The sequence below is a fragment of the Bufo bufo genome, chromosome 3 (assembly GCF_905171765.1).
Source record: "Bufo bufo chromosome 3, aBufBuf1.1, whole genome shotgun sequence".
NCBI lineage: Eukaryota > Metazoa > Chordata > Amphibia > Anura > Bufonidae > Bufo > Bufo bufo.
In genome coordinates this window covers 566971576-566993943 of record NC_053391.1, presented here as the reverse complement: position 1 = coordinate 566993943, position 22368 = coordinate 566971576, and the positions used below count along the sequence as shown (strand labels likewise).

Below are 22368 nucleotides of genomic sequence, written 5' to 3'. Positions count from 1 at the left end.
AGGTGTCGTTACACCTTTTTGGATGTGGTGCGGGCTCTGCGGATTTACCTTTCGGCCGTGGCCCCCTTTCGGCGCTCGGACGCCTTGTTCATCCTTCCAGAGGGTTCTAGGAAGGGATTGGCAGCTTCGAAGGAGACTATCTCCCGATGGATTCGCTCCACACTTTTACGAAGTATTACAGGGTTCACACTCTCGCTCTGGGCCGCCTGGTCTTGCAGGCCGCAGTGTGATGACTGTCACGAGGTTCTCTACCTTCACTCTGTTTTGTGTTCCCTCCCCAGGGACTGCTTTGGGACGTCCCATAGTCTGTGTCCCCCAATGATATAAGCGAGAAAACGAGATTTTGTGAAACTCTCCTGTAAAATCTGTTTCTCGCTTGATTCATTGGGGGACACAGCACCCACCCCCGTTTGGGTCTGTTGACCGTGGAGTTTGTTGATGTTGTAATATCTTTCTGCTTCTCCTACTGCTTTTGCACAAACTGAGGGCTCTCTCCTGGCCGAAGGGGGTATAGCTGGCGGGGGAGGAGCTAACAGTTTTCAGCCTAGTGTCGCCTCCTAGTGGCAGCAAGCAGCTATATACCCATGGTCTGTGTCCCCCAATGAATCAAGCGAGAAACAGATTTTACAGGTGAGTTTCACAAAATCTAGTTTTTTGTTTTTTTTACGTAATCACTTAGTTCAGTGATTGCCCCCATATAACAGGGCGAATTCCTTTCTTCCGTGGATATCAAGGATGCTTACCTCCACTTGCTTATTGCTCCCACCTACCAGCTTTTTCTTTGTTTTACAGTCTGTTTTTCTCATTACCAGTTTGTTATGCAGCCCTGTGGCCTGATGACAGCTCTGGCAAAGGTCCTCACCTCAGTCATTGCCCCTCCTTCAGTCCACCAGGATATCGGATTCCCTGTTTGGATGACAAATTGATCAAAGCTCTGTTTTCCCAGAATTGGACAACATACACATCACTTTGGAAGTCCGGGCTCCTTTTGGATGGTGAGTCAACTTCCAGAAGTTTCTCTACCTGAGCAGATGGATCTCTTATGTAGGTATAGACATTAACACACCAACAGCCAGGGTTCTCCTGCCACATGACAAGTGGATATTACTCCAGCCGAACATCAAACTTCTTTGGACCAGGTATCCATCCATCTCTGCATGAGACTCCTGGAATCCATGGTCTCCTCCATCAAGGCAATTCCATTTGCCCAGTTCCACACACGCACAGTTTGCAATCCTGGATCGATGGGATGTTTCTCCAGCCCCCATAGACAGCTTGATACTACTTCCTCCCAAGGTGCACACAGCTCTCATATCCAGCCATGCGGTTAGGGAAGTCCTTCCCATATCCTGGACATTCATCACACCGGGGTCTGATGGCAGAATTGGTCAAAATCCTGACGTGGACGGTGAAGCATGTGCTGGTCTTATCAATGATCCACATTCCGGGACTAGACAATTGGACAGTGGACTTCCTGAGCAGGGAAAGAATAGATCTGGCAATGTCTTGGGCGGGGTTACCATGGCATAGTCTTAATTGCTTCCAGCCTCAACCACAAATTTCCCACTGTCATGACTCTAATGCGCAACCCACTGGGCTGTGCAATGGATGCCCTGGTACCTCCTTGGGATGACTATAGCCTCTTGTATGTATTGACACCTCTTCTTCTACTGCCCAGGGTTCTTCAAAGAAATGGAGAACATCTTAACTGTTCTGGGTGAACTGTTTTTTGTCTCATTGAGCATGGTATGCGGACCTCATCCTTCTCATTGGTAACTCTATTGTGGCTTCCTCTGAGACTACCATTTCTCAAAGGGACCCGTCTTCCACCAGAATTTAGTCACTACATTTAGCAGAGTGGATGTTACTCCACTTTCTTAAAGAATCATGGTTTTTCCAATAGTGTGGTAAGGATCATGATGAAGGCCACAAAACTTGCTTCAGCTAAAATAGGACTTGGAAGTCTTTCGTCAGGAGCGTCGTCTCCCACTACTTCAATTTTCTCTTAATAGGTTCTCGTCTGGGCCTTAGACTCAGTTCCCTCAAACGGCAGGTAACTGCCCTCTGTATTGTTCAACATCCACTGGCCTCAAAAGTACCAGAGGGTAGCTCATTCCCTCATCTCTGTATGGGATTTAAACTTGATCCTTGGTGGCCCTTTCCCGCAAAGCCTCCTAATTGGTTCTCTACCAGAATAAGGCAGTTCTCCATCCGGTGCCGTCCTTTTTCTCAAAAGTTGTTTCCTCTTTTCATCTTAACAAATAGGCAATGCTGTCTCCAACAACTGGATGTTGTCAAGGCATTCCTGATTTACTTGTCCTTAATGGCCTAATTCTGCCACACAGACTCATTTTTTTTTTTTCGTTCTTCCTCAGTCGTCGGAAAGGTTTGGCTGCTTCCAAAACCATTATCGCCCAGTGGGTTCAGTTGCCCATTTGTTGAGGCCTATCACACCAAATACACTCCTTCTCCGAGTCACAGCTTATTCGACCAGGGCAGATTGTGCTTATTGGGCTGTGCTCCATCACGCATCAGCTGTGCAAGCTATTGGTTGCCTCCACACACATATAGAAAATGTTACCACATGCATACTTTTGCATCTGCAGATGCTTCCCTGGGTCGCAAGGTACTGCACGCCACTGTGCTCTAGGTGTCTGTTGGTGTGCCTACGTCTGTTAGGTCTCTTTTTTATTTTTTCCCCATGGACTGCTTTACTGCTTTTGAATGTCCCACAGTCCTGTTTCCCCCCAATGATACTGGCTAGAAAAGGAGATTTTTAATTTACATTTTTTTGTGTACTCATCTGCAAAATTTTCTCCAAGTCCTTTGCACGATTGTCTTGTATTGTTCATATTTCATTATATTTTTATTTTTTTTATTTTTTTTATTTTTTTTCATGGTTCGCTGTACGGGTTGTCAGTTCTTAGTTTCCATCCTGTCTCAGGCTTTTTTCTACTCAGCTTCTCTTTACTGCTTCTACTGCTGGTGTACAGACTGTTTAGCTCTCCTGGTTCGAGGGGGTATAGCTAGCAGGTACTAATACTTTTTTGGCTTTGTGTCGGCCTCCTAGTGGCAGCTTCTATACCCATTGTCCTGTGTCCCCTTGTAAAATCTCTTTCTTGTTGAGTTTTTTTTAAGTGAGGATACCTGGATAGGTCATCAGTATCTGATCAGCTGTTTTAGGTGGCACAGGCACGCCTGTGAGTGCTGTGGCCTTCTCTCAGCTCACAAAGCACAGAACCATCCATTGTATAGCAGCTGTGCTTGGTATTGCAGCTCTTTCCAATTCACTTCAATGGTGCTGAGCTGTGTCTAGGCCACATGACCAATGAATGTGATGTCACACGAACTAGGAAAAGCTGCAAGATGGCCTCAACGCTACTGCGAGTGCCAGTGATCGGCATGGGTCCTGGGTGTGGGACGCCTATCGATCATATACTGTTACCTTCTCGAAAAAACCTTTTTAACTATTCATTTGCATACGGATTAAAAGTACTTTTACTCCAGAATGAAGCAGTGGATCGGTCAAAGTGAAAACTATCATTACATTTAGCAAGGTATTCTGCCTGGTTTAACAGTGTTGTGTTTGTTTAAATGTTCTCTTTTGTCTCTCCAAAGAAAATGTGTTTTTTTTTTTTTGTTATTACAAGGTTTTCTTGTGAATGTTTTTTCAGGTTTGCTAACGCCAATGTGGTGAAGACCTATGTTGCTCTTCTAAAGAACTATCAGCATAATGGCGCACACACTAATCACTGTGCGGTGAAAATGTTACACCGAATTGCGTATGATCTGAAAATGGAGGCATTTCTTTTTCAACTTTCAGTATTTTGCATTTTCAATCGTATTCTCAGTGATCCAGCTGCTAGTGCCTACAAGGTAGGAGAAGTGAAGACGCTGTCCAACTCTACATCATAACGTTTAGTGCGCACTGTAAGCCATGTGTGCCATAACCTGCTTTAATCAATCATCTAAATTTCAATCTAGTGTTTTTCTTGTTCTTTCCTTTCTTATATACTGCAGCTATTCAAAAGGGCTTGTTCAATAAGGTTTAAAGGGGTTGGATAATTTATGGTTAATTTTAGAAATGTGCTAGAACCAGCACTATCATCGACTTTCTGGTAGGCTGGAACAAGAGCATCTTTGCTGCTGTCCCCTTTATTGCAACACTGGCCCCTTGTGCTGACAGTCTGCTTCTGTGTGACTTTAACGATTCTTCCCTTAACATGGCTGCTGATGGAGGATAGTCCATCAGCAGCCCCCATAGAGTAACACTGCGCACGGCTTGGCTAATTAGCGCATGCATCAGCGGCCGTGTTGGAGGATGGATAGTTACTTTTACTCAGAGTTCAGTAAATGTGTTATTGATCCAATTAAAACCCTCTTTGGCTATACCGCTGTGGGTGTAAATTAAAGTATTTGAACTGGATGGGCAAATGTGTTTTTTTGGGCTTATATACTAGGTTACTATGAAGTGAGTGCTCTATGCTGTTTGGTAGCTTAATTTACTTGCATGCAGGCAGACTGCATACTCCATTAATTTAAGTATCGGGTAGAGTAGGAAATGTCTTGAATTACTGCAGCCCTTTCTTCCTGTTATGAGAGAGAGGGCTGAAAATCACTTGAACAGGGAATTGCAAGCTGTATATAGAGGGAACTCTCGCAGGTTAGTAAAGTCATGTGATTACATCTGCATGGAGTTTGTATGTTCTTCCCGTGTTTTGCGTGGGTTTCCTTTGGGTACTCCGGTTTCCTCCCATGCCACAAGGACATACTGATAGGGAACTTAGATTGTGAGCCCCACTGGGGACAGTGTGATGCTAATGTCTGTAAATCGCTGCGGAATATAGCAGCACTATATAAGTGCTTAATATACAGTACAGACCAAAAGTTTGGACACACCTTCTCATTCAAAGAGTTTTCTTTATTTTCATGACTATGAAGGCATCAAAACTATGAATTAACACATGTGGAATTATATACATAACAAACAAGTGTGAAACAACTGAAAATATGTCATATTCTAGGTTCTTCAAAGTAGCCACCTTTTGCTTTGATTACTGCTTTGCACACTCTTGGCATTCTCTTGATGAGCTTCCAGAGGTAGTCCCCTGAAATGGTCTTCCAACAGTCTTGAAGGAGTTCCCAGAGATACTTAGCACTTGTTGGCCCTTTTGCCTTCACTCTGCGGTCCAGCTCACCCCAAACCATTTCGATTGGGTTCAGGTCCGGTGACTGTGGAGGCCAGGTCATCTGGCGCAGCACCCCATCACTCTCCTTCATGGTCAAATAGCCCTTACTTTCAAAGTTTTCCCAATTTTTCGGCTGACTGACTGACCTTCATTTCTTAAAGTAATGATGGCCACTAGTTTTTCTTTACTTAGCTGCTTTTTTTCTTGCCATAATACAAATTCTAACAGTCTATTCAGTAGGACTATCAGCTGTGTATCCACCTGACTTCTCCTCAACGCAACTGACGGTCCCAACCCCATTTATAAGGCAAGAAATCCCACTTATTAAACCTGACAGGGCACACCTGTGAAGTGAAAACCATTTCAGGGGGCTACCTCTTGAAGCTCATAAAGAGAATGCCAAGAGTGTGCAAAGCAGTAATCAAAGCAAAAGGTGGCTACTTTGAAGAACCTAGAATATGACATATTTTCAGTTGTTTCGCACTTGTTTGTTATGTATATAATTCCACATGTGTTAATTCATAGTTTTGATGCCTTCAGTGTGAATCTACAATTTTCATAGTCATGAAAATAAAGAAAACTCTTTGAATGAGAAGGTGTCCAAACTTTTGGTCTGTACTGTAAATAAATTACATAAGCCTCAGCACTGTGTATCTGCGGGGTACTGTTTCTCCTTATGGAGTGCACCTTTTCGCCTATTGGGTGCTCTCCACAAGGAGAAATAGTACCCCCTGGATCCTGAAAGAGGCCCCTCACCTGGTTGTCAGGTCTGTCATCTGCACTGATGAAAAGTCTGCAGTCTAGCCATAATCCTCAATTATGTCTCAAGGCCTGTTTAAAAGGTTGAATACTGATTTATAGGTTAGCTACCTTATATCTGGTGGCTCAGATTTCTTTCCTTTTTGGGAAAGAGTTAATTTACAAGCCGCGTGTGTAAACACAGAGGAGTGGAAAGTTTGATGGGAGCTAGCAGGCTTGTAAAAATTGGTTACTAGGCTGCATCTGAATCTGTGACATGGGAGATACTGATGGCAACCTCCTGAATTAGGAAGCAGTTGTGTCCAGCTCAAGTAGCTAATCTTGGAAGGGAAAGACCTCACAAGGTACTGTGCATGAGAACACTTTGAAGTTCAGATTGTTCACTGGAGGTGCCCTTTAATTTGTTTCAAGTGGTACTTAAACCTTTAAAAAAAAACACATTGGCATTGGTTCTCCTTGGCTTTTCCATAGTGTTGAGTATGGATCCGTATTCCACAGAAATGGCAGTCCCAATGCAACCCGAAGGGGCAGAGCACCCTGAGCAGCACTTCTGACACTTTTTTTTTTTTTTTTTGTAATTATTTTTTTAAAACAAAGGTTTAGTTACCCTTGAATCAGTAAAAAAAAAAATAAAACCCTAAATACACTTGAACATGCAGTAGATCTTGAAAAAACATCATGAAACTGCTTCTGTCTCAGTACAGCAGTAATAATATGCATTTTTTATTTTCCAGGAGCTGGTAGCTTTTTCCAAGTACATTATTAATAAGTTCTTTGCACTTGCTGCTACAAACAACAAAGCCTATGTGGAGCTGCTATTCTGGAAAAATACCAACATTATAAGAGAAATAACTGAGGGCTACCAAAAACGTGGTGAGGAAGAGAGGTGAGAAATTGGTTCAGTCATTAGAGAACAGTGGAATACATGGCATTCCTTACTGATTAATATTTTCTTACAGTGATGTAGGTCGTAAACGTATAAAATGGACACCACAGGAGGAAGAAGAGCTACAAAGCCTGTACTTGCAATATAAAGAGGTTGAAGGTGAGCATTCCAAAGTAGTTTTTGTTGAAGGAAGCTTGGGTTATTTTAATTGTGGCTAAATTCATATGAACAATTTAATCATCCATAGAATAACTGTCAGTGATTAGGTCAGGTATGGGCAGGTATAATCCAACCTGTCCTCTCTGGATACCATTAATAGGGTTGTCTGGTTTCAGCGAAAAAAATTAATAAACTGGAAATGGTCTAAAACAATAAATATAGTATTGCTTAGCTAGTGATTCCAGTACCGCCGCTCCATTTCATTGCGCTAGGCTTTTTTTTTTTACCTAGTTGCAGTAAAGACATCACATCAACACTGCCTGTAGTAGCGGACTCCTTACGCATGTTCACACATGGCACATATGTGGCTGAGGACTTACCGTTGCAGATATTTTGTGCGAAAAATCTGCAGAGTTCCACAGTACTAGCAAACGGGATGAAATTTTAAGAACTTTTAACCACACAGAGGGAAAAAAAAATCTGCGTAAATTGGCATAAAGTGCTGATTGCAGATGTGCAGCATGTCAGTTTTTGCAGGAGGTCTCCATTGCTGGTGTTGCAACGCAAGATTTTGTCATGATTTTTCCACAGCAGTGTTTTCTGCTGTAGTTTGTCCCCCTATTAGAATGCTTGATCGAGCAGGATGAGCGCCAATGGACAATAGACATGTCAATATGTGCTCATTTGCACTGTCCTATTAGGAGGATGGACAGTTGACTGCAGTCGTTCCTCCCTTATTCAGTTCTATGGATTATTAGCTGCACATCCCTGATTATAAAGAGAGATGTGCTGCCTGATACTTATGCTGATGAAAGATGCAAGTCAGCAAACAAATGAGCGTTTGCTCATTTATTGCCTGATGTGTTGCATGATGATATGGGCCAGTTATCTGCGGCAAGCATTCCTGATAATTGGCCTGGAAGATGGTCTAGGTTCATTTTTTTTGCATGTTATCATAATCGCCAAATTGCTGTTGGTTAATCATGTTTATGTGAACTAACTTCTAAATCCAACCTAACAATATTAGGATAGTATGATGTATTTCTCGTCCATTCCATTGGGGGACACAGACCATGGGTATAGCTTAGAGATATTACTAGGAGGGACACTATGCAAAAAACGAAGCTCCTCCTCCTCGGGCTATACCCCCAGGCACCTCCAGGAGAACTTCAGTCTTTGCTTAGTGTCCGTTCAAGGAGGTTGACGCTTATTCTTCTCCTGTTTGTTATTTTCTGTTTTCAGATGGGGACGCAGGTCAGCATTGCGCTTTCCTGGCCCCTGTGGAGTGTCTGCCACGGTCTTCTGAAGGTTCCTGGCTACCTCCCATTCCCCCACAGAAGAAAAGTGGATCCAGGCTCGACATGTTAGCTCTGGCATCCCACCAGCTGCTGGGACACCTGCTGCCTACCCTCCACCAGAGCACTGTTCTCCTAGGTTGGGGTCAGATGTCTGAAGAGGTGAATCCCTGCTGGTCTAGACATCGAGGGAGCATGCTGAGCAGATAAGTATTGCCTGCTTCAATCTCCCTCCTCTCTCTCCCCTCCCCCCTCTCTTCATGTCGTCTGTCTGGCGCTCTGAGGCCGCCTGGGTGAGCTAGAAAAGGACCTGCTGAGGGCATTTTTTCCTATGGAGGGGGCCTTCTGGGTAGGGCTGGTGATTCCTTATGCTTTTCCTACCTGCCTACAGTTCAACTGCAACTTGGTATCGGCAGAGGCAGGACGCCTCTGCAGATGGTGTATTCACTTAGACTATGGCCGCTGCGCTCTCTGCAGCTCCAGCCGGACCGCTCCTTCTTATATTAACCCCCGCTGCGCCGTATCAGGCGAAGGGGTGTATTTTAAATTGCGCGCGCTTATTTCGCGCCGCAATGACGCGTTCAAGGGGGCGGAGCTTCGGCGTCCCGCTCTCTCTCCCTACGCCGGAGACTCTGCTGGATTGCGGCCGTGTAGCTCCTCAGTTCTCGGTGACCGGAGACTTCTGCTGTTGCCTGGGTGGTAGGAATTGCAGCAACCTGGTAGGAAATCTGTTTACATTTGGAATCCATCATGCCTAAACCTGGGGCCCCTAAGTCTTCCAAGGCTTCCTCTCAGGCTCCACTGTGGTCATGTAAGATATGCCTTATGCCTTTTTCTGTCACTGGTTCCTGTGACTCATGCCCTGCTCCTGGACAGGATCAGCCTCCTTCTCTTGCTCAGCCCGGTCCTCCCTCTGCCCCTGCGGAACCAGCGGTACCCGCCTGTGCCTCCGCCATGTCTAATGCGGCAGCTGATCTGGCCTTAGTTGCCAAGGCAGCCATGTCCTTCATGGAGCGCATGACGGCTACTACTCCAGTGGCATCCACCACTCCATCCCCTCTGTGACTCTCACAGAGGGCGTCTGACTTCTAAAAGGCAGCGTGAGCGGCAGCATTCCTCGGATGACTCCGCTTCTCCCCCTCGCCTTGAGGCATGCCCGGTTGACTCTCCCCCTTTCAGGGAGCGCAAATCCGATGGGGAATTGTCCGGATCGGACGAAGTCACGGAGCGGGAACCCCTGCCTAAGCTTTCCACCATGGTAACCGAGTTGGTGGCAGCTGTCCGTGACACTTTTAATATACATGGGGATTCTCCTCCCTCCACTAGTCGGGAGTTCTCCCTTTTTCCACCCAAGAAGCAGGAGTCCGCTGTGTTCCCTATTCATGAGGAATTCACTGCGGTCATATCAAAAGCTTGGGATCGACCTAATCAAAAATTTTCGGCCACCAAGCGTATGGATACGCTTTATCCTTTTCCAGCTGACACAGTGGAAAAGTGGACTTCTTCCCCTAAGGTAGATCCTCCGGTGGCCAGGTTAGCCAAGAACACGGCCCTTCCCGTCCTAGACGGTTCCTCTCTGCAGGATGCGGTGGACAGATGTTTGGATTCACTTTCCAAGTCCATCTTCTCCCTGGCGGGCGCTTCCCTGCGGCCGGCCTTTGCGTCGGCTTGGGTCGCCAGAGCCCTTACGACGTGGTTGCAGCACCACCACCAGGATCTGTCAGAGCAGGACGCCTCTGCAGATACTCTGGATTTTATCATCCAGATGTCTCAAGCTTCTAAATATCTCTGTGAGGCTTCAATGGACATCGGCTCCCTCTTTGCCCGTATTTCGGCCCTCTCGGTCATTCAGCGCAGGGAGGTCTGGTTGAAGGTGTGGGATGCTGATGCCTCATCCAAGCGTTCCCTCGCTAACCTTCCCTTTGAAGGGTTCAGGCTCTTTGGGGCTCAACTAGATGAATTCATTTCTGCCGCAACTGGGGGCAAGAGCACTCCTCTACCCCAGCCCAGGACCAAGCGTCCCTTTCGGTCTCGGCCTTCAGGTTTCCGGGGCCAGTCCTTTCGTCGCTTCTCCACTGCCAGGACGCCGTCGTCCTCATCAGCAGGGGGATCCCAGGACTCCCGCAAAAAGCCTTTCTTCAAGCCCCAGCCCTCTTGGCGGCCTCGGGCGCAGTCAGCCCGTCCTCCTGCTCCCAAGCAACCCTCCGCATGAAGGGGTGTCCCCACCCCTCGTGGTGGGGGGCCGTCTGCTCTCCTTTCAACAGGTCTGGAGGGCTCACGTTCAGGACGCCTGGGCTCTGGAAGTGGTGACGTCCGGCTACAAGTTGGAGTTCGCGTCCAGTCCGCCGGAACGTTTTTTCCCTTCTCGCGTTCCGGGGGGATCCGGCCAGGGCCTCGGACCTCTTTTTTGCGGTCTCCTCTCTTCTGGACCGTGGTGTCATTTCCCCCGTTCCCCCAGAAGAGCAAGGGACAAGTTTTTACTCAAACCTGTTCGTTGTTCGAAAGAAGGAGGGGTCAGTGCGTCCGATCTTGGATCTAAAACTTCTCAACAAGTTTCTACGGGTGCGGAAGTTTCGCATGGAGTCCCTTCGCTCCGTTATTGCTTCTCTGCTTCCAGGAGAATTTCTCGCGTCTGTGGACATTCAAGACGCCTACTTGCACGTCCCTATTGCAGAGTGCAAAGAAAAAGGGGGTCAGTCAGCACATCCCAAAGCGCAGGGGCACGTTGCTATGGCTGAGAACAAGACTGTTAAACAAAACAAGCAATGCAACAGCTCACTGCAAATCAAATAAGGTACAAAATTGCATCATAATATCAAATGCTGAACTAATAAGTTAGAGATACTTGGCAAATCGTTTTGTACAAAATTATTTGAGCCCGTCTGCCGAACGTCAAGGCAATCTCTTGCACGTCCCTATTGCAGAGTCACACCATCGCTTTCTGCGCTTTGCCATAGGGGGGCGTCATTACCAGTTCGTCGCCCTACCTTTTGGGTTGGCGACCGCCCCTCGAGTTTTTACAAAGATTCTGGCGCCTCTCATGGCGCTTCTTCGCACCAGGGGCAACTCTTTGTTACCATACCTAGACGACATCTTGATAAAAGCTCCGTCTCTTCCACAGGCCGAGGACAGCGTCCGAATCACGGTTCAATCCCTGGAACGGTTCGGGTGGCTGATCAATCTCCCCAAGTCCTCTCTGCACCCCTCCCAGAGACTCTCGTTCCTGGGGATGATCTTGGACACACCGATTTCTCGGGTGTTTCTTCCGGATTCCAAGGCTTCCCAGATTCGTCTGGCAGTGATGCTCCTTCTACGCTCTCCACGTCCCACCATTCGGGAGTGCATGCGGGTGCTGGGCCTTATGGTCTCCTCTTTCGAGGTGATTCCGTACGCCCAATTTCACACTCGTCCGCTACAACAGATGATCCTTGCCCTCTGAAACAAGAACCCTCGGGGTCTAGACACTCCTGTTCGTCTGTCCCGGCAAGTTCGAGCGTCTCTCCCTTGGTGGCAGTCTTCCCTGAACCTATCGTCAGGAAAGTCCTTCCTTCCGTTCTCCTGGACGAGTGTCACCACCGACGCCAGCCTCATCGGTTGGGGAGGTGTTCTCCGTAACCTCACAGTTCAGGGTGTCTGGTCGACGGAGGAATCCCGTCTCCCGATAAACGTTTTGGAATTAAGGGCGATTTTCCACTCCCTCTCCCATTGGACTTCTCTCCTTGCAACTCGCCCGGTGCGTGTTCAGTCGGACAATGCCACTGCTGTTGCTTATGTCCACCATCAGGGCGGGACCCGCAGTCGGGCAGTAATGCGGGAAGTAGCGAAGATCCTCTTATGGGCGGAGTCTCATGTTCCAGTATTGTCGGCAGTGTACATCCCGGGAGTCGACAATTGGACGGCAGAGTTTCCGAGTCGCACCAAGGTGGATCCGGGAGAGTGGTCCCTCCATCCGGAGGTGTTCGAGGACATCTGCCACCGATGGGGCCGTCCGGACGTAGATTTGATGGCTTCCCGGCTCAACCACAAGGTGCCGGTGTATCTAATCCGCGCTCGAGACCCGCGGGCGGGCGGGGTGGACGCGCTGGTATCTCCATGGCAGCGGTTCAGCCTCCTTTTACGTCTTCCCTCCGATTCCTCTGTTGCCGAAGGTGCTGCGCAAGATCGAGGCGTAGGGGATACCAACCATTCTCGTCGCTCCGGATTGGCCTCGCCGCGCCTGGTTCTCCAGTGTCGCTCGTATGTTGGCGGACGTTCCGTGGCCTCTGCCCGACAGAGAGGATCTCCTGTCTCAGGGGCCGCTCTTCCACCAGAATTCACGGCAGCTGCGTTTAACGGCGTGGCTGTTGAGACCTCCATCCTGAGGAAGAGAGGCTTCTCTGATGCGGTGTTGAGAACCATGATCAGGGCTCGGAAGCCGGCTTCTTCACGGATCTATTATCGCACCTGGAAGGCCTTCCTGTTTTTTTGTGAGAAATCGGGCTACCCGCCCCTACGTTTCTCTGTCCCAGTGGTGCTGTCCTTTCTCCAGTCCGGCCTCGACATGGGTCTGTCGCTCAGTTCTTTGAAGGGTCAGGTTTCTGCTTTGGCTATCTTTTTTCAGAGGTCCATTGCCTTTTTGGGACCTGTGAAAACTTTCCTGCAGGGGGTGGCGCATTCTGTTCCCCCTTATGTGCCTCCCTTGCCCCCCTGGGATCTCAACTTGGTTCTGCGCGCCCTTCAGGCGGCGCCTTTTGAACCTCTGAGGGAGGTCTGTCTGGTTTTACTCACCTGGAAGGTAGTTTTTCTGGTGGCCATAACCTCCATCAGGCGAGTTTCGGAGCTGGCCGCACTTTCCTGCCGGGAACCTTTTCTGGTCTTTCACCAGGATATGGTGGTGCTCAGACCGGTGCCTTCTTTTTTGCCCAAGGTGGTTTCTCCCTTCCACCTTAACGAGGATCTTGTCCTGCCCTCTTTTTGTCCTTCTCCGGCGAACCCCAAGGAATGCGCTCTCCACTCCCTGGACGTCGTCAGGGCTCTGAAGGTGTACCTGGGGGCTACCGCCTCCTTCCGGCGTTCAGACTCTCTCTTTTGTGATTCCTGAAGGGTCCCGTAAGGGCCTGGCGGCTTCCAACGTCACCGTGGCGCGGTGGATCAGTTCCGCTATTGCTGCGGCCTATCGCGCTCATGGCCAGGTTCCGCCGTTGCGGATTACCGCTCACTCCACAAGGGCAGTGGGAGCTTCCTGGGCTAGACGCAATCGCGCATCCGTTTCCCAGTTGTGTAAGGCGGCCACTTGGTCGTCCTTACATACTTTCACAAAGTTTTATCAGTTACACACTCTGGCCTCGGCTGATGCTGTTCTTGGGCGCAGTTTATTCCTGGCAGTGTTGGATTTGTTCTTTTTTCCCACCCCATGGACTGCTTTGGGACGTCCCATGGTCTGTGTCCCCCAATGGAATGAACGAGAAAAGGAGATTTTTGTGAAACTCACCTGTAAAATCTTTTTCTCGTAATTTCCTTTGGGGGACACAGCTCCCGCCCCCTTTTTTTTTTTGGTTTACGCCTTATGGTGTGCTGTGTGATGTTTCCATAGTGTTTTATTTCCGTTCTCCTACTGCTTTTGCAACGACTGAAGTTCTCCTGGAGGTGCCTGGGGGTATAGCCCGAGGAGGAGGAGCTTCTTTTTTTGCATAGTGTCCCTCCTAGTAATATCTCTAAGCTATACCCATGGTCTGTGTCCCCCAATGGAAATTACGAGAAAAAGATTTTACAGGTGAGTTTCACAAAAATCTCCTTTTTTCTGTTTAGTATTGGCAGCTGGAGTAACATGAGTAATGTCCATATCTTTCAGGTGTTGATGTGGTAGATAATATTTTGGCCAATCTAAAGCCTGGAACTCGGACTCGGAAGCAAATTATTAACCATCTTGTGCAGATGGGTCTTGCTGATAGTGTCAAGGATTTTAAAAAAGAGATGTGAGTTTATTACACACACCAACTTAAAAGCCCACTGAAACTGGTATTTTGGCTAGTGTTTACATATGTAATACAGTATATTCTAGTTTTATGCAGATTCTGCTGTAAATTTCCATGGAGTATTCACATGCAATACTGTAAATTGAAATTGCATTACATAGTGACTGACATATTTTTATTTTTGTTAGTATAAGGCTAGGGCTACACAGCGATCTTGGGCACAATAGATGTCGTGCCACCAAGGATCTCAGTGCAGTAGGGTACTGCGATCTAAGGTCGACGTGTAGACCCAGCCTTAGTGAATATGTGGACGTTCATTAGCTATAGCTGAAGATTTTGGGGAGCTATATGTTCATTATTGTCTTGCATCAATAACTTTTTTTATTATCCAAATTATTTCAGTAAAGGAACTCGAATTGTGCTCTGGACTGAAGACCAAGAGATGGAACTACAGCGGCTTTTTGAAGAGTTTCAAGAGACTGATGGTACGTCGCACACATTTTAAAGATGCAGTTTCATCTTGTATGAATAAACACATTTTGGATGTGATTCAAAGGGTTATTCTCATATTATTAAATTATGGCATATTGCTGGTATATTCTGTCACTTTATGATCAGTAAGCCTCATAATCCTTAGAGTCAATGAGCCAATTTAGAGCTGCTTTTCCATTCTTCTGCTCCTGGCCACCTGGCTGTGCTTTGAACTTAGATATGAAGATTCCATGCACAACTTGCCCTCCTGTACTGCATGGTCTATCATTCCACTGAGCTGCACTCAAATCCAAACAGGTAAAGGCTCATTCACACAACCGTATGTATGGGTCCGCATCCGTTCCGCAATTTTGCAGAAAGGGTGCGGACCCATTAATTTCAATTCTGTTCACATCCGTTGCTCTGTACCGAGGCCCCGCAAAAAAGATATCCATATCCAGTAGCGGACAAGAATAGGCATTTCTATCATGGGCTCCCTGTTCTGTTCCGCAAATGAAAGAACGCACACGGGTGGTATTCGTGTTTTGCAGATCCGCAATTTGCGGAGCGCAAAAGACTGCACAGTCCCTGAATGAGTCCTAGGTTTTTCAGCCATGCAGGGCCTTTTTCAAATAAAAAAGATGATGTTTTTGGCATGAAAAAAGCCCTGCATGATGAAACGTTGGATTTTTCTAAATGAATTATTTTGGATAAATTGAAGGGCATCTGTCAGCAGATTTGTACCTATGACACTGGCTGACCTGTTACATGTGAACTTGGCAGCTGAAGGCTTCTGTGTTGGTCCCATGTTCATATGTGTCTGCATTGCTGAGAAAATGATGCGTTATATATATATAGATATATATATATATATATATATATATATCTATCTAGGAACAACGGGGGCGCTGCCTTTACACCTAGGGGCTCTGCCTTTACACCTAGGGGCTCTGCTCTCTCTGCAATTGACGAACCCTCTGCACTTTGACAGGGCCATGTGTGATGACGTCTACGCTGCCTGGCCCTGTCAGTGAAAGTGCAGAGGGCTCAGCAGTTGTAGAGAGAGCAGAGCCTCTAGGTGTAACTGTAAACCCCCTCATTGCTCCTAGATGCTCATTTGCATATATTATCTATTATATATATATATATATATACAACAAATCTGCTGACCGATACCCTTTTAATAAACATCCACCTTTTGTTGCAGTCTTCGTTGCCTTGGACTTTTGTTGAATAATGTTGGACAGTCCCATAAAACTTTTGTATACGGCAATTAGACCTCGGGTGATGTCTATTGTCCTTTTAACCAATTTGGTTATATTGTTTTTGTTCTTTGCAGATATATTAGGAAATATAATGAAACATGTCACAGCTAAGCGCTCCAAAGCTAGAATCGTAGAAAAACTAATAAGCATGGGATTAGTGTCTGACCGGAAAGAGCTTTATAAGAAGAGGAGGAGAAAAGGAAAATCTTCAGGCATAGTAAGTGGAGTGTTTTTTTTTTTTTTTCTTCTTCTTCTCCTCTCCTTTTATGTCCGTTAAACATGAAATGAAGAAGAAGAAAAAAAAAAATTTGTACTGTAAAATCTTGTTTAAAAATCATGAGCAAAATGGTGTGTAAGATTTATATTTGTTTTGTACGGTTATTAGTCTGAAGAGGATTTCCTGAATGATCTTGGTGTTGATGGAAGAGATGTAGATATTGAAGATGATGAAGAGGAAGAAGATTATGAAAGTGAAGAGGATGAGGAGGAGCACACCAAGTTGGAACATATACCAAAAGAGAAAACGGGCAGGATTAGTGCATTGTTTGTGGATAAGAAGATACAAACCATTTTAAGGAGTTTACATGAAGAAGGTGACTACATTTTAAAGCAGTAACCAGAAATGTGCTGAAATGCAGGAAATAACCCTTTTGTAAATTGCCAGTATATCTGCCATTTTATTTTGAATATCTTTTATAAACTAGGTAGGAAACTGTGGCTTCATATGCCGTGATGCTAAGCCACAGTGCTGCTAGAGAAAGAAGTGATCATGGAAAGTGAAATGGTGACAACTGTATGGAATCCCTTGGACAGGCTTACTAATCCCAGGGGGGGAAAAAAACATCCTTTGTCATTCAAATTTGTGTAATTAGTATGCACAGTGTTTTTCCCACTGTGTACAATCTATATGGTTTACAGATAGATATCTCAAATGCTGTATGATGAGTTTAAATTTCCAATAGTAACAGAGCAGCTTCTGTTCTTAATATCTGTCAGGACTTTGTCATATGATCGCCTTCAAAAGTTATGCTTTTGTGATCAATAGGTTTGGCCCCTCCTGTTGTGTGGCTTCAGAACTGTTTAAATCGGACTGCTGATGACCGAGAAGAGGACGGTGAGTGTATGAGCTTCTAATAGGATGCTTCCAAATAATTTTATTTTCACAATATAGTTTTAATTGGCTGTTTCTAGAATAACGTAATTTACTTAATCTGTAAAAATGGTCCTACAACAATAATCCTTAGTAGCACTGCCTAATACGTGTGTTGTATTCATCCGTCTTAAATAGGTTTAACATCATTTGGACGCTACAGTGTATGTTTCCACATTAACCACCAAAATCTCAAAGTGTTAAGTCTGGCATTTTTAGTGAATGGGAGCTGAGCTTCAGTGCGCCAGCCACAGAAGCTACACCGTGTAGGGAGCCCTCTGTTTCTGCTTCACCACTGCCACAGGAGCCTGAAACAGTCTGATACTTGGCACCCCTACCAATCCCTTTTATTACAGGATGTAGCCAGGATTATAAAGGTATTAAGAAAATAATGGGTACACAGGCATATTCTGTAGGGAGAATAGAGGAGACCAAACGTGAGGAGGAAATGAAGGGTTTGGAAAATGCATCACGTGTCACTACAAAAGCAAAAAAGACCAATCCATTTTATGTCAATAATCTGCTACATGCTAATTATCTCACTAGGCTGGAACAATAATGGCATTGGTTAGGAGTTGCCTTTTATTATTCTAGCCTAGTGAGATAATTAGCATGTAGCAAATTTCGGCCATACAGACAATAGATTTTTGATTATATTAACAATTATAGCACCTTGCTGGACATCTGAGGGCAGGAATCTAGCTTTATCCCTTATCATATTATCTGTATTTGGTATTTTTAAGATTTTATTAATAAGATTTTAATGGGAATGTCATGGCTATGGATCTTTTTCTTGATTTGAATAACTGTTTAGAGTAGCTGTTCTCGGTTACGATATGGTGAACATTGGGAATAATTATTGGCTGATTTAAATATTACAGTATTACAGAACTTGTCTGCATTACAGGCTCATCTCAGTCAGTTCCTCTTGTACCTTTAACTGAAGACAATGAGGATGCCATGGAAAGCAAAACGTTCCAAAAACTTTTAAAAATTGTGGGAATCCGTCCTCCAGCAAACGAACAGGTAAGTGTTGCGGTTTACTCTTTGTAAGATATTTACTGCTCAAGATGATGTACAAGAATGTTTACCCACTTTCTTCTGTAGAAGACATTGGTTTTCTTTATCTTTTTTTTTTTTTAACCACTTTTCCTACTTTATCATTGTATGTGTGTTTTTATGAATGTTTTAAAATATCCTACGTTACTGTGTGCAAAATGTACTGATTGCTACTATTGTTGCAGTTATTAATAGAAAATCAAAATGTCTAAAGAAATCTATGCAAGAGAGCATTCGGTTTGAATTAAGCTCTGGACAGTGTTGTACATAAGTAAATAATCCACTAACCTTTTCCCAGAGGGATCATTCACAGGTCTCACCGGTGACATACAAAAATAATTGGTGACCCATTTATTTTCAGTTGTGGAATATGGTAAAATGTAGTTCCAGGTGAACAATTTCCTTTAAGATGTTTTTCTTTTGCTTCTACCTGCAGGAATCATTTTGGCGCATTCCAGCAAAACTAAACCCAGAGCTGCTGCGTAAATTGGCCTCTTCTCTTGTTCTCTCATCTGTGGAGGAGGCTATTGAGACACCCCCAGAGCCTGATGACCAGGGCCCGCATTTAGAGCAGAGAGCTGAAGCCTTGCGTGCACTTTTACTTGCTCGTAAAAAGAAGGCTCCAACAGGTAAGCCAATGGGAAATGGATATAAATTACAGTGCAGCTGGAGAAATGAAGCAATACATACACACGGACCCGTCCTGGTCATCTTCATTGATGAAACACTGACTGTCTTGTCAAGGATGTGTGAATAAAGACTTACACTACGCACCGTAATCCCATCTGCAGAGCAGGACATGACAGAGTAGTGCTGATCCTTCTAATCTTTCAATTGAAACACTTGAAATGTTACAAGTGCCATTCAATAGATGGTTAGAAAGCTCAAATGTTTTTTCTCCCCCATATTCATTGGGGGACACAGAGACCATGGGTATAGCTATGTCCTCTAGGAGGCGTTGACACTAGTAAAAGCTGTTTGCTCCTCCCCTGGCAGCTATACCCCCTCCAGCCTTGAGAGAGAACTTCAGTTTTTTCTAGTGTCAATAGGAGGCAAGACCTCCCTGCTCTGCAGGGATCTCCTGAATATTTTTTTATTCTAGTTTATTTATTTTTCCTTCTTTTTCAGATGGGAAAAGAGTGGACGCCTCGCCTCCCTGTTCTCCCGGGGTCGAGTTGCGCCAGTGCTGGTCACCCGCACTGCTGCTGCCTCACCCCACAGAAGACAAGGTGGACCATGGCAGCCTCGCTCCCCTGCATCCCACCAGCCAAGGGGTCACCCATCCAAGCCCCCTTTTTCCAGCGTCCTGCCACTACGGTGCCAGTAGCTGAAGGGGTGATCCTGCTGGACCAGAGGAGGGGTGAAATGGCGGCAGGAAAGAGAAGAGAGGAGTACACGGGACTAGGTGAGTATTTAACCCTCTGGGTTGGTCTCCCCCTCCCTCTTGGTGGCATTTACCCTTCTCCACCCCTTCGGGAGTGGACGCCGGGCGCTTCGATCCTGAGGGAGTTAACCACCCTACGTTCGGCCGGCACAGCTTCGGTGCTCCGGCCATGATCTATGCCGCCCCGCTCAAAAAATATGGCGGCCAACAGGGCAGATGGTCACACATGCGGAGGAGACTCCGCTCCTCGACACCTCCCACATTTACACCCCTTGGAGCGGACGTCGTCGTGCCGCTCCGAAAGGGATTAACTGCAGCGGGATCGGCCGTGCTCCGCATCGGTGCCCTGGCCTGCGCCTTCTCTGCCCGACCCCCACTATCAACGGCCTGGCCCGTGGGGTGACGCCCCCATTCAGTCCGGCCGCTCTGACACGGCTGGTGCAGCATTCGGTGGTGGTGGTGGGGAGGGGGGGTAATCTCTGAAAAGCCGCGCTGCGGCTTGCTGGGCCGCAGCCTTCGTCCCTGGGGGGGCGCACTCTGGCGCAAATTCTTCCCGCCCTTCTCCCCCAATCGCCTGCTAAGCCACTGCGTTAACCCTTCATGGCCACCCACCATTTTTAGGCAGGCACCTGTTTATCTGGGGCCCTTCCCCTAAGTACACTGTACATGAGTGGAGGATTTAACCGCTTCCTGCCTCTTGTCATTGAGGCCGGCTTCCTAGTTTTAAAAAAAATTATAATAATAATAAAGGACATGTCCATCCATACGGGTCCCCCTCCTCAGCCACAGGGCCACCCGGTCTGTGTGGTCCCACACTGGGCCGTGTTCTATCTCGAGTAAGGGGGACCTTGCATAGTTCCCAATACCGCCTCCGGGCCGTTTGTTTGATGATTCTCCACATGCGCAATCCAGTGACTGACCCCTGCAGGATCCAATCCGTCCTCCGGGGCCATTTCGTTGATGATTTTCCACCTAGGCAATCCAGTGACGGACCACTGCAGGATCCCAATCCGTCCTCCTGGGCCATTTGGTTGCTGATTCTACACCTGCGCAATCCAGTGACGGACCACTGCAGGATCCCAATCCGTCCTCCGGGGCGTTTAGTTGATTATTCTCCACCTGCGCAACTCAGTGAAGGATCTCTGCAGGATCCCAATCCGTCCTACGGGGCCGTTTGGTTGATAAATTCTCCACCTGCGCCATACAGTGGAGGACCTCTGGGATTCCCAATCCACCCTCCTGGTTGTTGGTTGATAATTCTCCACCTGCGCAATCCAGTGAGGTCCGCTGGAATCTCCCAGCCACCCTCCCGTTCTTTGGTTGATAATGCACCGCTTTCGCAATCCGGTGGAGAGACATCTGGGAGTTTCCGTTCCACCCTTGGGTGGTTTGGTTGATAAGTCCCCGCCTGCGCAGTCCACAACTGCCAGGGGCGAGATTCTGAAGGGTAGCTCTACGCGCAAGTGAACCGCAGCAGGACATTTTTCTCCTCGAATATTTCCGCTCCCCTACTCTTCCTCCCTAAATCATGCTCAGACACACCCTCTCTCACTGCGGCGGGTCCGTCCAGGAAGAGGGGAGAATCACTGATTCGGACCCTGACATGAGTCCAAAGCAATCTTCCAGAGATTGCGTCTAGGTGGCCAGCAGTACTGTCGTATGCATTACCCACTTCCTTTGGTGTAACTGCACTACTTCAGGATACAGTGCCTGCCTTATACATTGTCCCCTGCCATAGGTGGACTAAGTACAATGACTTGGGGTTCGGGACCTGCCATATGCAGATCCATCTGTGACGCGATGACATTGTCACTGGTTACATTATGTGCTGTATGCATTACCCTCTTAGCAGTGCTCCAGATGGCGACCAAAATGGTCGCCAATGCGACTTAGAATTAAGTGTATTTTTATTTTATAGTACCCCTTTACAATCCTGGGTGCATCATAACTGCCATGTGTTACAGCAAAGAAGGGGTTTTCTCACACTGGGGTCCTCACCAGTCCATAGACCCAAGGGGCCACAGTGCTAGGTAAAGTGTCCCACTGAAGTTTTCTCTGAAAGGTGCCTCTGACAACCCCTACCGTGCTGGATACGGCCAGTGGGGCGGAGGTGACGTTCAGTCAGGAGTGTTCGCTGCGTTTGGGGACCTGGTGACAGTCCCTACAGTCAGCCGCCCTCTGCCCTGTCTGATCGTCCGGTCACAGCCATAGCCGCCCTCTGCCCTGTCTGATAGTCCGGTCACAGCCATAGCCGCCCTCTGCCCTGTCTGATCGTCCGGTCACAGCCATAGCCGCCCTCTGCCTTGTCTGATAGTCCGGTCACAGCCATAGCCGCCCTCTGCCCTGTCTGATAGTCCGGTCACAGCCATAGCCGCCCTCTGCCCTGTCTGATAGTCCGGTCACAGCCATAGCCGCCTTCTGCCCTGTCTGATCGTCCGGTTACAGCCATAGCCGCCCTCTGCCTTGTCTGATCGTCCGGTCACAGCCATAGCCGCCCTCTGCCCTGTCTGATAGTCCGGTCACAGCCATAGCCGCCCTCTGCCCTGTCTGATCGTCCGGTCACAGCCATAGCCGCCCTCTGCCCTGTCTGATAGTCCGGTCACAGCCATAGCCGCCCTCTGCCCTGTCTGATAGTCCGGTCACAGCCATAGCCGCCTTCTGCCCTGTCTGATCGTCCGGTTACAGCCATAGCCGCCCTCTGCCTTGTCTGATCGTCCGGTCACAGCCATAGCCGCCCTCTGCCCTGTCTGATAGTCCGGTCACAGCCATAGCCGCCCTCTGCCCTGTCTGATAGTCC

At 47.2% G+C, this 22368-nt stretch overlaps 1 protein-coding gene across 1 annotated transcript in view; it reads left to right on the top strand.

The window, feature by feature from the left end:
* Positions 1-22368, top strand: part of TIMELESS (timeless circadian regulator) — a 156503-nt gene that overhangs the window by 104040 nt on the left and 30095 nt on the right. The window contains exons 18-27 of the mRNA XM_040425614.1: positions 3675-3876; positions 6683-6834; positions 6908-6993; positions 14119-14242; positions 14645-14727; positions 16053-16195; positions 16364-16571; positions 17024-17092; positions 18036-18154; positions 18624-18814. Of these exons, the coding sequence (XP_040281548.1) occupies positions 3675-3876; positions 6683-6834; positions 6908-6993; positions 14119-14242; positions 14645-14727; positions 16053-16195; positions 16364-16571; positions 17024-17092; positions 18036-18154; positions 18624-18814 (1377 nt within the window). The remainder of the gene's footprint in view (positions 1-3674; positions 3877-6682; positions 6835-6907; positions 6994-14118; positions 14243-14644; positions 14728-16052; positions 16196-16363; positions 16572-17023; positions 17093-18035; positions 18155-18623; positions 18815-22368) is intronic.